The sequence below is a fragment of the Somniosus microcephalus genome, chromosome 13 (assembly GCF_052327205.1).
Source record: "Somniosus microcephalus isolate GS21.2 chromosome 13, FLI_Smic_1.0, whole genome shotgun sequence".
Lineage (NCBI taxonomy): Eukaryota > Metazoa > Chordata > Chondrichthyes > Squaliformes > Somniosidae > Somniosus > Somniosus microcephalus.
Genome location: NC_140999.1, coordinates 184,028,944 through 184,043,622, shown reverse-complemented (window position 1 = coordinate 184,043,622; position 14,679 = coordinate 184,028,944). Strand labels below are relative to the sequence as shown.

The 14,679-nt window shown below is 46.9% G+C and overlaps 1 protein-coding gene across 1 annotated transcript in view; it reads right to left on the bottom strand.

The window, feature by feature from the left end:
* LOC147108862 (N-terminal EF-hand calcium-binding protein 1-like) overlaps positions 1–14,679 on the bottom strand; it is a 215,929-nt gene that overhangs the window by 98,166 nt on the left and 103,084 nt on the right. The window contains exons 2-3 of the mRNA XM_086005780.1: positions 10,558–10,582; positions 9,229–9,337 (exon numbers count right to left, since the gene is read on the bottom strand). Of these exons, the coding sequence (XP_085861906.1) occupies positions 9,229–9,337; positions 10,558–10,582 (134 nt within the window). The remainder of the gene's footprint in view (positions 1–9,228; positions 9,338–10,557; positions 10,583–14,679) is intronic.

Here is a 14,679-nt window from a genome sequence, read left to right as displayed (position 1 = left end):
AAAAGAGGTGAGGGAGGGGACCCGAGTAGGACTGGAACAAAGATTGTTTTGCTATCGTACTAGATGCTGAGAGGTTGTTTTCCTTGGTTGGAGAGTCTAGAACTAGGGGTTCATAGTCTCAGGATAAGGGGTCAGTCATTTAAGACCGAGATGAGGAGGAATTTCTTCACTCAGAGGGTGGTGAATCTTTGGAATTCTCTACCCCAGAGAGCTGTGGATGCTCAGTCGTTGAGCATATTCAAGACAGAGATCGATAGATTTTTGGACTCTAGGGGAATCAAGGGATGTGGGAATTGGGCGGGAAAATGGAGTTGAGGTCGAAGATCAGCCATGATCTTACTGAATGAAGGAGCAGGCTCGAGGGGCCATATGGCCTACTCCTGCTCCTAATTCTTATGTTCTTAGGATATACTGATAGAGTTAGATGAAGTAGGGCGGGAGGAGGCTCGTGTGGAGCATAAACACAGGCATAGACCAGATGTGCCGAATGGACTATTTCTGTGCTGATGTAACTGTATAATCTTCGGTGCCAATCCAATGCAGCACTGAGGGAGTAATGCATGGTCAGAGGTGCCGTCCTTCGGAAGAGACGTTGCGGTGAGGACCTGTCTACCTGTATTGGTTCATTCAGGTGGGTGGTCAAAGACTCATGGCACAATTCAAGGAAAAGCAATGAGTTCTCCAGGTGTCCTGATCAACGTTCCTCCCAGAACCAACATCACCGCTTTTGTCTGCTGTGGGCAAAATGGCTGCCACATAAGCTTTCACAACAATAAGCACTTGCAGTTAGATAGCACCTTTAACAGAGTAAAACATCCCAAAGCAGTTCTCTTGCGAAAGAAAGAACTTGGATTTATTTAGCGCCTCTCACAACCCCTGGATGCCCAAAGCGCTTTACAGCCAATGAAGTACTTTGGAAGCACATGAGGGAGAAAGGAATAGAATGGTACGTTGATGGGGTGAGACAAAGAGGGGTGGGAGGAGGCTCGTGCGGAGCATAAACACCAGCACGGACCAGTTGGGCCAAATGGCCTGTTCTTGTGCTGTAAATATTGTGTAATACATTTTGGAGTGGAGTCACTGTTGCAATGTAGGAAACGCAGCAGCCAATTTGTGCACAGCAAGCTCCCACAAACAGCAATGTGATGGTGACCGGATCATCTGTTTTATATGTTGGCTGAGTGATAAATATTGGCCAGGACACCGGGGATAACTCCCCTGCTCTTCTTTGAAATAGTGGCCATGGGATCTTTAACATCCACCTGAGAGAGCAGACGGGGCCTCGGCTTAACATCTCATCTGAAAGACGGAATCTCCGACAGTGCAGCGCTCCCTCAGTACTGGCTCTGGGAGTATCAGCCTTGATTACGCCATTCACTCTGTGTGAAGTATTTTGAGGTGTTTCTGAGAGGCTTGATAGGGTGCTGTATAAATTCTAGTCTTCCTTCTATCTGTGTTCTCTTGGCGCTACACTTCCCACTTCCTCTCTCGACTCTAATGCACTCGTAGCCGGCCTCCCACATTCCACCTTACGTAAACTTGAGGTCATCCAAAGCTTGGCTGCCCGTGTCCTAACTCGCTCCAAGTCCCGTTCTCCCATCACCCCTGTGCTCGCTGACCTACATTGGCTCCTGGTTAAGCAACACCTCGATTTCCAAATTCTCATTCCTGTTTTCAAATCCCTCCATGGCCTCACCCCTCCCTATCTCTGTAATCTCCTCCAGCCCCACAACCCCCCCCCGAGATACCTGCGCTCCTCTGATTCTGCCCTCTTGAGCATCCCTGATTGTAATCGCTCAACCTTTGGTGGCCTAGGCCCTAAGCTCTGGAATTTCCTCCCTAAACCTCTCCGCTTCGCTACCTCTCTTTCCCCCTTTAAGACCCTCCTTAAAACCTACCTCTTTGACCAAGCTTTTGGTCACCTGCCCTAATTTATCCTTATGTGGATTGGTGTCAAATTTGTTGTCTTAAAATACTCCTGTGCGGCGCCTTGGGACGTTTTACTGCGTTAAAGGCGCTATATAAATACAAGTTGTTGTTGTTGTCTCATCCAAATCAGTGTCCTCAGGCCCCCAACGGGCTCCTAATAGTTGTAGCCTCTGACCTCGAACAGCACTCTCAGTTCTCACCAGTAATGAACTACTGTCTAATTCTGGTGTCAGGGTAATAATAATGGGCTGATTAGATTTACCCTGCAGTTACACAATTAGCTATCTGCGTGGCTTCATTCACGAGGCAAGTGCAGACAGTTTCCATGTTGTTAATTTACTTCACTTCAATTTGCCCAGCGCGACCGGGGCAGGCAGCATCCAAAGTGCAAATGATTTCCTGGCTCACGGTTTGAAGCGTTAAAAAAAATATAGGGTTGACCTCTGAACTGACAAAGGAACGCGGTGCCTGAGGTCAAGGACTGTCAAGTGGTGCTGCCTGCCTGGTGGGGGACAGGCCAGCTGGGTTTACCAGTGGGCTACATGCCAAAAGGCAAGAGGCTGACAGGATTGATTTGTGTTGGAGCAGGGGAGCAACTGCCCGACACAATGTCACAGATAGCTGTTAACTCTTTCTTCCTAGTCTCGCACGGAACAGCCTGCGTTTCAACGACTGTTATTTTTTTGGCAGAGTTATTAATATATTGAAGGTCATCATAAAGACATTTTTCCTCCCTTTGCTTCTTTGGTTCTTATGACAAGCGGAAGGGCTTGTTCAGAAGATGATCGGCCGGTCCATCAGTCAGTGTAAACCTGCATCTGCGACAGCCTCAAATACCTCGCCCACGTGGGTGGATTCTGTTGGCATATGACATTGGGCCACCTTCCACACCAGTGCTTCTGACATGTCTTCCTTTTTCCTCAACCGAGGATTCCCCTCTACCGCGGTTGACACGGCCCTCGACCGTGTCCGTTCTATCTCCTGCACTTCTGCCCTCACCCCTACCCCTCCCTCCCGGAACCACGATAGGGTTCCCCTTGTCCTCACCTTTCACCCCACCAGCCTCCACATTCAACGGATCATCCTCCACCATTTCCGCCACCTCCAACGTGATCCCACCACCAAACGCATCTTCCCCTCCCCTTTCAGCATTCCGTAGGGACCGCTCCCTCCGAGACACTCTAGTCCACTCCTCTATCACTCCCAGCACTCCTTCCCGTGCAAGCGCAGGAGATGCAACACCTGCCCTTATACCTCCCCACTTCCCACTGTCCAGGGCCCCAAACACCCCTTCCAGGTGAAACAGTGATTTACTTGTACTTCTTGTAACATTTGCATATTGATTTATCATTGGCCCGCAGGCATCTGTAAGGAATACCTATTATATTCACATGTGATCACATGCTGGGTTGTCATTGGCCTGCAGGCATCTGTAAGGACTGCTATTGTTTAGAAGACCCAGGGGGTCCTGACTCCATCTTGTCCACACGGGGCTGTACTGCTGTGAGTCAGATCAGACCTAATGCTTCATTAAAATAGTTTAAATTGTAATACTCCGTTGTCCTGCAATTTATTATTTTTCTTCTTGCAATCTAGTATACTGTATTCGCTGCTCACGATGCGGTCTCCTCTACATTGGGGAGACCAAACGCAGATTGGGTGGCCACTTTGCGGAACACCTCCGTTCAGTCCGTAAGGGTGACCCCGAGCTTCCGGTCGCCTGTCACTTTAATTCACCGCCCCATTCCCACTCAGACCTCACCGTCCTTGGCCTCTTGCATTGTTCCACGGAAGCTCAGCGTCAGCTCGAGGAACAGCACCTCATCTTCCGATTAGGCACTTTACAGACATCCGGACTCAATATCGAGTTCAACAATTTCAGGTCATAACCTCGGCCCCTATTATATTTTTATATATTTTTTATCCACACTTTTGGTTTGTACCTTTTCCTTTTTTCTCTCTCCCACATGGCAGCTGTCTCTCATTCTGCCAGCGTATTTCACACTTCATCTAGAGCCATCCTTTGTCTCTTTACCTGTCCTATTACCATCTCGTCTCGCCTTGAATATCTCTTAATGTCTCTTCACCTCTCAGACCTTCCCTTTTGTTCTTTCATTCCCTCCCCCATTTCCCAGCCCCCAAACTTGCTTCTTAATCTGTTTCATTTCCTGCTTTTTTCTCAGTTCTGACGAAGGGTCTTTGACCTGAAACATTGACTCTGTTTCTCTCTCCATGGATGTTGCCTGGCCTGCTGAGTTTTTCCAGCGTTTTCTGTTGTTATTTCAGATTTCCAGCATCCGCAGTATTTTGCTATCGTGACATTTGGGGTGGGGGGCGTGGAGGGGGGGGAAAGCACGATGTTCAGATCATTCTGACCTTGCTAATAATCAAAAATATAAGTTTAAAGAGAAAGCCACACCATCAGGAAGCATTTTCAATATCCAAAACCTAGAGCTGCTGAAACAAATTGAGGAAACATTTACCATGGTGAGGATCCAGCCAAGTGAAGACGACAAGAGACGGGACGGGATGCTATCAAGTCACGCCTGTACTGAGGAGATGCCACGTTCCATTCAATTAACCTCTGAGACCCACCGAATCTATATTTTGCTTCGCACATACAAGTCACATTTAGTGGTATTTGAACTCATAACTGGAGGCGGTACCAGCGGCGGCGGTACTTAAAACAGCGGGAGAGCGGGCAGCGCGGACCTAATTGGAGGCGGAATCAGCAGCGGCCGAAACTTCGACGATTTCCAAAAAAACAAGGAGTGACGTCACAGGACAGCTGGTGTCATTCTTATCGAAGATTCTTCATTCAACTCTTAATATTGGCTTTACTGGTTTTTAGCAGACATTGTGACCCCCGCTCTGCTCCAAGTTTAATACAAACACAATGCAATTGCTTGGTGTCTCTATTGAAGTCATATTTTCAAAGCCTTCTTGTTGGTATTATATTTACAATATGTAAATCAAAACCACTTTAACTGTGTGTTTACTTGTTTTCTAGCTATCTCAATTGGTTGCATATTTAATCGTGTTTCCTGTCATCCAAGTTTAACATAAAACTATTTGACCAGCAGGTTTCTTTACTTGATGTCATGTTTTCAAAGGCACATGCCTCTTTTAATGTTTGTATTTCTGTTTTACGTGTTAGCTCTTCACGCTTTAAACTGGGCATTCTCATTGTGTTGGTTGCAAACCATAGACCTTTCGGAAGCATCAATGATTTGCTTCAATCTTTCATTGTTTTAGTATATTTAACTAATTCCCATTTCAAAGCTTGTTTACAACTTTGTTATCAACTGATCTTTTTTCAGAAGCCTGTATTTCAGTTCACTGCCTTGTCTGCTGAGACTTGTGGCTTTTAAACCCAGTATGTCTTTTATTCATAATATTAGAATTCTGTTCATGGTATCGTGTATTTCTCTGAATCATGGCTATTCCTTCACAGGTGATTGGTTGGTGAGTATTAAGGTTTTTTTTCCTCTCTTTCCTCTCTAACCTAGGACAGTGGTTTAAACTAGGAGCGGGAAACTACAAAGTACTGTATTAACTTTATAGCTTGACTAGTTACACTAATTAATATAACTATAAATAATCGTTAAATAAAGACTTTAGCTAATTAAATAATTAAAATAAGGCTAGACTAAGATATGGCAGGGCAGGTTGTGTGTCTGGACTGCAGTATGTGAGACTTTGTGGACAGCGAGACTGTCGGAGCGAGCACATCTGCAGGAGATGTCTCCGTCTCGAATCTCTCCGGCTCAGAGTCATTGAGCTGGAGTGCGAGTTGGAGACACTCCGACACGTAAGGGAGGGGGAGGAATTTCTGGACAGTTTTATCCAGAATGCAGTCACACCCCAGAGGAAAGCACAGGTTCAGGAAAGGGAGGGTGTGACTGTTTGGGAGCCGGGTAGCGGGGATTTAGGAGAGGTTGAGAAGGAGGTCCTGCAGGCACTGGTCCTGCCCAACAGGTACAAAGTACTCGCTACCTGTGAGAACAAGGAGAAAGACTGCAGGGAGGACAGCCACATTGCAGGCCAAGGCACCGTGGCTCAGAAGGCTGTCCAAGGGGGGAAAAGAGCAGAATAGAAATGTGGTAGTGATAGGGGACTCTATAATTAGGGGGATAGATAGCGTCCTCTGCAGCCAAGAACGAGAATCCCGAAGGGTGTGTTGCCAGGGTAAGGGATATCTCATGGCGGCTGGAGAAGAACTTGGAAAGGGAGGGGGTAAATACAGTTGTCGTGGTCCATGTTGGAACAAACGACATAGGTAGGAACAGGGAGGAGGTCCTGCTGAAAGAGTATCTGGAGTTAGGCTCTAAATTAAAAAGCAGGATCTCGAGGGTAATAATCTCTGGATTATTGCCTGAGCCACGTGCAAATTGGCAAAGAAGCAGACAGATCAGGAAAACACGTGGCTAAAGGGCTGGTGTGGGAAAGAGGGGTTCCTTTTCATGGGACACTGGCACCTGTTCTGGGACAGGAAGGAGCTGTACCGATGGGACAGGCTCCACCTGAACCGGGATGGGTCCCGAGTCCTAGCAGAAAGGATAAATAGGGAGGTGGCAAAAGCTTTAAACTAGTAAGATGTGGGGAGGGATCTACAAGAAACATAATTATAAACAAAACAAGAAAAGAGAGCATAGGAAAGAATAAAGTAAGGGAGGACATTGATGGCAAGGGAAGAAATAGAGTTATAGAACAGGAGTCTAAAAAGATGGTTAAACATAAAGTGAGAGGAAATCCTATTAAAAATGTGTTAAACTGTCTGTACAGCAATGCACCCAGTGTCTGTAATAAAAGAGGGGAGCTGGAGGCAATCATGCATTGCGAGGAACCAGACATAGTAGGGATTACTGAAACATGGCTGCAGAAAAATCAGGACTGGGAATTAAACATTGTAGGGTATAACATATTTAGAAAAGACAGCGAGGTAAAAAGGGGATAGCAAAATACTGCAGATGCTGGAAATCCGAAATAACAACAGAAAATGCTGGAAAAACTCAGCAGGCCAGGCAACATCCGTGGAGAGAAATTAGAGTCGACGTTTCGGGTCGAAACCCTTTTTCAAAACTGGAAAGGAAATAAAATAGATCGAAGGCAGGGCTGCGATAGGACAAAAGAAGTAAAAGAGACATTAAGAGGTATTCAAAACCAGACGAGATGGTAATAGGACAGTGGAGACAAAAGACGGCTCAGATTAGGTGTGAAGTGTACTGGCAGGATGAGAGACAGCTGCCATGTGGGAGAGAGAAAAAAAAAGGGAAGGGGGGGGAAGGGAAGACCCAAAACAAAGGGGTGGGAAAAAATATATAAGTAAAAATGTAATAGGGGCCGAGGTTATGATCTGAAATTGTTGAACTCGATATTGAGTCCGGAAGGCTGCAAAGTGCCTAATCGGAAGATGAGGTGCTGTTCCTCAAGTTTACGTTGAGCTTCCGTGGAACAATAATGCAAGAGGCCCCTTGTCCAGTCTCTTCCCACCTACATCCGCGACTCTTCGGACACCCTCCGCCACTTTAATAGTTTCCAGTTTCCTGGCCCCAACCGCTTCCTTTTCACCATGGACGTACAATCCCTCTACACCTCCATCCCCCACCAGGATGGCCTGAGGGCGCTCCGCTTCTTCCTTGAACAGAGGCCCGACCAGTCCCCATCCACCACCACCCTCCTCTGCCTGGCTGAACTTGTTCTCACATTGAACAACTTCTCCTTTAACTCCACTCATTTCCTCCAAATCAAAGGTGTTGCTATGGGTACCCGCATGGATCCTAGCTATGCCTGTCTTTTCGTGGGATATGTGGAACACTCTTGAGTATTGTGTGCAGTTTTGGTCGCTTTATCTGAGGAAGGATGTTCTTGCCATGGAGGGAGTGCAGTGAAGATTCACCAGACTGATACCTGGGATGGCAGGAATGACGTATGAGGAGAGACTGGGTCGATTGGGCTTGTATTCGCTGGAGTTTAGAAGAATGAGAGGGGATCTCATTGAAACTTATAAAATTCTAACAGGACTAGACAGACTAGATGCAGGAGGGATGTTCCCGATGATCAGGGAGTCCAGAACCAAGGGTCACAGTCTAAGGATAAGGGGTAAGCCATTTAGGACAGAGATGAGGAGGAATTTTTTCACCCAGAGAGTGGTGAACCTGTGGAATTCTCTACCACAGAAGGCAGTGGAGGCCAATTCATTAAATATATTCAAGAAGGAGTTAGATATATTTCTTAAGGCTAAAGGGATCAAGAGATATGGGGAGAAGGCAGGGACAGGGTACTGAATTTGGATGATCAGCCATGATCGCATTGAATGGCGGAGCAGGTTCGAGGGGCCGAATGGCCTACTCCTGCTCCTATCTTCTATATTTCTATGTTTCTATGTATATGTATCAGGAAAGGACGAACAGGCTGGGTCTCTTTTCTCTTGAAAAAAGAAGGCTGAGAGGTGAGAATGTGGAACTCACGACCACAAGGAGTGGTTGAAGCAAATAGTATAAATGCATTTAAGGGGAGGTTAGACAAGCATATGAGGGAGAAGGGAATAGAGGGCTATGCTGATAGAGTTGGATGAGGAAAGACGGGAGGAGGCTCGAGTGGAGCATAAACGCCGGCATGGACTGGTTAGGCCAAATGGTCTGTTTTTGTGCCGGATATCCTATGTACTCCATGCCTGAGACAGAAAAACAAAGGATGCCCAAACCCGTTTATCGATTTATATTACTGATCTTTGTCTTGAAAGGAGGGAGGTGGGAATTAGAATTAGTTGTGGTTAGCAATGTTCCCTCTAAGCTGTGTGCGTGTGGCAGCAAACTGAAAGGTAACACACCCACACACAAAAAAATATTTAGAGGGAACATTGCTGGGTGGGTGGGTGTTTCATCCAACCACCGACTCCCCCCCAAATTACCCCCCGCGCACCCCACGCCCCCTGTTATAAATCTCATCATTCATCAAGAAACTACTCGTGAAATAACGCTGGATGGCCAGCTGGTGGCGCCATCCAAGGAGTATAAATACCCGGGCGTGGGCCCCAGCTTTCCCAGGGACATTTTGTAAGACAAGGAACTAGTGAAGTACAACTAGACCTCCATGTTCTGAAACAAGTTGATTAAAGCCTTGCTTTATGCTCAAACCAAGTGTGTAGTGAGTTTTATTACATCAACCCCCATGCCCCCCGCGCCCCCCCAGTACTACCACTGTGTGCAGTAGTGGCTCAGGGACAATGCGCAACAAATCCCCTTCCAAACTCGCCAGGCTCGCTGCTGCCAATTTGTCAGCAAGGGTGGTACCTACTCAGTGCGGTGCTTATCAATCTTGTGAAACAGCTCCTGCAGCTCATCAGTGCTCAGGACGCCATCCGCAAAGTAGGCCTTAAACTCATCAAAGGATAATTTACCATCATCTGCAAGAAGAAGACAAGCCAGGCCGTCAAATTATCCCGATGTCTTCAGAGTGTTTGGTAGACTTTACAACGATCTAAGGCTTCTTCGGCAGCACCTCCCAAACCCGTGACCCCTTCCACCTAGAAGGACAAGGGCAGCAGGCGCATGGGCACACCGCCACCTCCAAGTTCCCCTCCAAGTCACACACACCATCCTAACTTAGAAATATATCAGCCGATCCTTCATCATCGCTGGGTCAAAATCCTGGAACTCTCTCCCTAACAGCACTGTGGGAGCACCTTCACCACACGGACTGCAGCGGTTCAAGAAGGCAGCTCACCACCAACTTCTCAAGGGCAATTAGGGATGGGCAATAAATGCTGGCCTTGCCAGCGACGCCCTGATCCCATAAACGAATAATAAAAAAAGAATACACATAGGATCTGATTTTAAATGGCGGGGGTGGGGTGTTGAGGGTGGGGGAGGGGGAGGCGGGTACAATGCCTGTGAGCCCCGAAGCGGCCAGTCCTCATTTCCATAAATGTTCCCTGAGTCCCGCCCGAACTGGGCCAGATCCATTACCTGGCCGGCCGGCCGGCGGGCGGGAGCGGGAATTCAGGCGGAGTCATTTGAGGGGTGGGAGGCTCTGGAGGTGATCGGGGAAAGGAGGGGGTTGGGGGGGGGAGCCCAGGCCAAGGGAAAGCCCAAAGCTTCCTTCTGAGGCCCAGAAGGGCACTCCTCCTCCTCTTCCTCCTGGCCCACAAGTAAACCTAAACTAAAAAAAAATGTTACCTTCCTGGACCTCTTCCGGCTCAGGAATCCCCCCTCCCGGCAGGCCAGACCTGACGGTGAAGCCGTCACTGCTCCTCCACTCAGGCCTCCGACTAAGATTGCAGTGGAAGCCTGATGACATAATCGGGCCCCGCTCGGCATATTTTAAGAAACAGCCCCGTTTCCTTCCTGCGGGTGTTCCGCTTGCCTACCCAAAAGAGTAGTTTTAGATCGGGACACGGCGGGAAGAGGGGGGGTGGGTAGCTGACTGGCCTCATTTTAACTGGCTTCCTGCCCACTTTCTGACAGGTTGGTTGGGGGGGGGACGGGGGGGGGGGGGAGGAATTAAAATCAGGCCCTCTAGAGTTAGTATACAGCTCCCCATAGTTCTACTGTCAATTGCCCCTGTAACATCAGACACACAGGACACCGACAGAAACTATTAAAATATGATATTTTGTTGACTCACCGTTCTTGTCTGCTCGCCGGAATATCTGAAAGCAGAAAGATTAAAATGCAAACATTAACTGTAATCCTTGGATAGTATACCTTCAGGAAGATCATGAAGAGCACAACAATGTAACATTTCCTATTTTGCCTTCAAGGGAGCAATGAAGCTTCCCTGAGAGTACAACTGGACTCTGATAACATCCCTCTCAGAATGCAAAATCACCAAAAGTAGTTGTGGTTTGTCAATCAGCTTTTTTTGTTTAAAAAATGGAGCTGGTTGAATGTCTCATAAAGAATGGGATTGAAGAATATCCTAGGGACTTAGGAATATGAGGAGGCCATTCAGCCCCTCGAGCCTGTCCGGCCATTCAATTAGATCCTGGCTGGTCTGTAGCTTAACTCTATCTACCCGCCTTGGTTTTGTAACCCTTAATACCCTGGCCTAACAAAGGTATCAGAAGCACAGATGTCCTTTAGAGGGAAATTTTGTTGGGTTCATGGGAATGTCACCTGTTGAATATAACAGGTCAGAGTTCAGTGATGTGGTTTGTAACGTTACACTGATATCCCGGAGTTCCCTTCCATTACCTCTGTGGGTGGCTGAGGGATGGGAAAGTGGAGTCAGGAAGATTTACATGGCATTATAGAATTTTTCTCTGCGGTAATGTACCTCCATTAGGGAATTAAATAAGAGACCATGACAGGGCAAATTGGACATGGTCTGTTCAAATGAGAAGTCTTCACGGGTTAAAGGGCCTTTTCTCATTGCTTATTTTCTATGTTGTGTTTTATCATGGGTGTTGGAAGACACCTGTGTCATCTCAGCATCAGCAGCAAGGAAATCAATTGGAGGGAAATGGAGCCTCGCTTGATGGATGCCATTTTGTTTTTCAGTCACCATTTTGTTTTTAATGCGGAGCCAGGGGATAGGAAGCAGCTTGTACAGCAATAGCCAGGAGGTTGGTGTCTGTGCTCGAGTCCCAGAGAATATAGGCCTGGAGGGGTCATGTGGGTCACTAGGCAGGTGTACATACCCCTGGTCAACATATAAGCCCCACTAAAGAGACTTGAGCACAAAATCTAGGCTGACACTCCCAGTGCAGTGCTGAGGGAGTGCTGCACTGTCGGAGGCGCCGTCTTTCGGGTGAGACGTTAAACCGAGGCCCCGTCTGCTCTCTCAGGATGTAAAAGATTCCTTGGCACTATTCAAAGAAGAGCAGGGTAGGTCTCCCTGCTGTCCTGGCCAATGCTCCCAGTAATTTTTTTTTGGCTGCGCGGGCAGCCCAGTCAAATTACCGCGTATGTGCAGTTTTTGACATTAGAATGCCATGGAGCCGACTGTGCGGGACCTGCAGATCATTGCGCAGTCACGTGGCTGCACAGCCGCACTGCTAAAGGGGAATGTTGGTCCTGGCCAATGTTTATCCTTCAACCAACATCAATAAAAACAGATTATCTGGCCATTATCACATTGCTGTTTGTGGGAGCTTGCTGTATGCAAATTGGCCGCTGCGTTTCCTACATTACAGCAGCGACTACAGTTCAAAAAAGTACTTCCTTGGCTGTAAAATGTTTTGGGATGTCCTGAGGTCGTGAAAGGTGCTACAGAAATGCAAGTTCTTTCTTTCTTATGATATCTACATGTAACTCTGGTTCATGCATAAACTTTCATGCCCTATTTTCGTTCACTCCGATCATACAGAATTCCTAACTCAAGTAAAATGGATTTATCACGTTTCCAGGGCGTTGGGCCCCGGCATCAGGATAGTCCTCAAGGATCTGATGCAGTTCCAAGGGAAAAGCTTTCACTAAGAGCCGGTTTGGCTCACACGCAACCACTGCTGAGTGCACTGAATCCCGATTCAACCCGCATTACAGCGGCTGAATTCACCCAACACCAAATGTGTTTTACATCAGGAGCGATTTGCCTCGTGAAGCAGTTTTAAGATTGAATATCAATTTCAATTCATCTATTAAAAAAATACTTTCCATTGAAGGCTCGTTCAATCTAGTGGTAAAATTACATTACTCACTGTAAATAACTGACCCATAATTCTTAATCGGAAAAGGCTGCCATGGCAACTGCGGGGGAGGCCGGTTTATCTGAGCACCAGGAGCAGGCCAGAGGAGGATGAAAGAGTTGGCAAAGCCTTCACAGCAATTGATAGAATTAAATAATTCCCAGAGGAATTGAATGGGTTTAAAGAGGGAGTGAAGCAATAAAGATCTAATTCCCTATTTAAAAGGTTGGTGTAATACAATGGAATCTAGGAAAGAGACGGCTGAGGGGGTGACCTAATAGAGGCCTTTAAGATTATGAAAGGTTTTGATCGGGTAGATGTTGAGAAGATGTTTCCACTTGTGGGGGGGACCAGAACTAGGGTCCATAAATATAAGATAAGATAATCCGGCCTCGGGTGACTGTCTGTGTGGAGTTTGCACATTCTCCCCGTGTTTGCGTGGGTTTCCTCCGGGTGCTCCGGTTTCCTCCCACAGTCTAAAGATGTGCAGGTTAGGTTGATTGGCTATGATAAATTGACCCTTAGTGTTAGGGGGATTAAAATGTGTGGGGTTACGGGGATAGGGTGGGATATGTGTTGGTGTAGGGGTTATGGGGATCGGGTGGGATATGTGTCGGTGCAGGCTCGATGGGCCGAAATGGCCTCTATCTGCACTGTGGGGTTTCTGTGATTCTGTGAAATCCAATAGGGAATTCAGGACAAACTTCTTTACCCAGAGAGTGGTGAGAATGTGGAACTCGCTACCATAGGGAGTGGTTGAGGCGAATAGTATAGAAGCCCTTAAGGGGAAGTTAGATAAACGCATGCGGGAGAATGGGATAGAAGGGATATGTTGATGGGGTTAGAGGAAGGAGGGTGGGAGGAGGTTCGTGTGGAGAATGAACCAGTTGGGTTGAATGGCCTGTTTCTCAAAGCACTTTGTAATAGAAACTCGTTCATAGAGTCATAACGGCACAGAAGGAGGCCATTCAGCCTATCGAGTCCGTGCCGGCTCTCTGTAGAGCAATCCAGTCAGTCCCATTCCCCCGCTCTATCCCCCGTAGCCCTGCAAGTTTATTTCCCTCAAGTGCCTATCCAGTCTCCCCTTGAAAACATTGAGTGTCTCCGCTTCCACCACTTCCGTTGGCAGCGAGTTCCAGGTCCTCACCACTCGCTGCGTAAAAATGTTTTTCCTCACATCCCCCCTGTATCTCTTGCCCAAAAACTTAAATCCTAGTCCTTGTACCATCAACTAGTGAGAACAGCCTTTCCCTGTTCACTTTAACTTTATTCCCCCTTCATGAGGGACTTTATTTTGGAAGTTCTACATTCTTCCCTTTCTAATTGCAAAGCAGTTTTTTGCTTGAATAGTTAAAGATATTGTATGAGGTTAATGAGTTATCCCCGGTGTCCTGGCCAATATTTATCCCTCAATCAACATAACAAAACCAGATTATCTGGTCATTATCACATTGCTGTTTGTGGGAGCTTGCTGTGCGCAACTTGGCTGCCGTGTTTCCCACATTACAACAGTGACTCCACTCCAAAAAAATACTTCATTGGCTGTAAAGCGCTTTGAGATGTCTGGTGGTCGTGAAAGGCGCTATATAAATGCAAATCTTTCTTTCTTTCTAAATGAATGTGCAAGCTTTACTTTTTAAACATTGTGGTTAATTGTTCACTGATATCTCAAAGCTTCATTAATTACTGTACTTTGACAGTATATTACCCTAAAGGGCAGCTTAAACTTCTGTACCCCTGTACCCAGCTCAAACCCATGTCCATGCTCTGTAATCGCTTCTTGTCACCTTCTGAATATTTTCATTGACCCAGAATTTGCTGTAACTGGTCAACGGACGACGCCTGCAGTTAGTTAGACTTCATAGAATCATATAATCATAGAATGAAACAGCACAGAGGGAGACCATTCGACCCATCGAGCCTGTGCTGGTCCTTTGGTACAGCTATTCAATTAATCCCACTCCCCCGCTCTTCCCCATAGCCCTAATTTTTTCCCTTCAAGTATTTATCCATTTCCCTTTTGAAAGTTATTATTGAATCTGTGTCCACCAGCCCGTCAGGCAGTGCATTCCAGATCACAACAACTCGCTATGTAAAAAAAAGGTTTTCCCTCACATCGT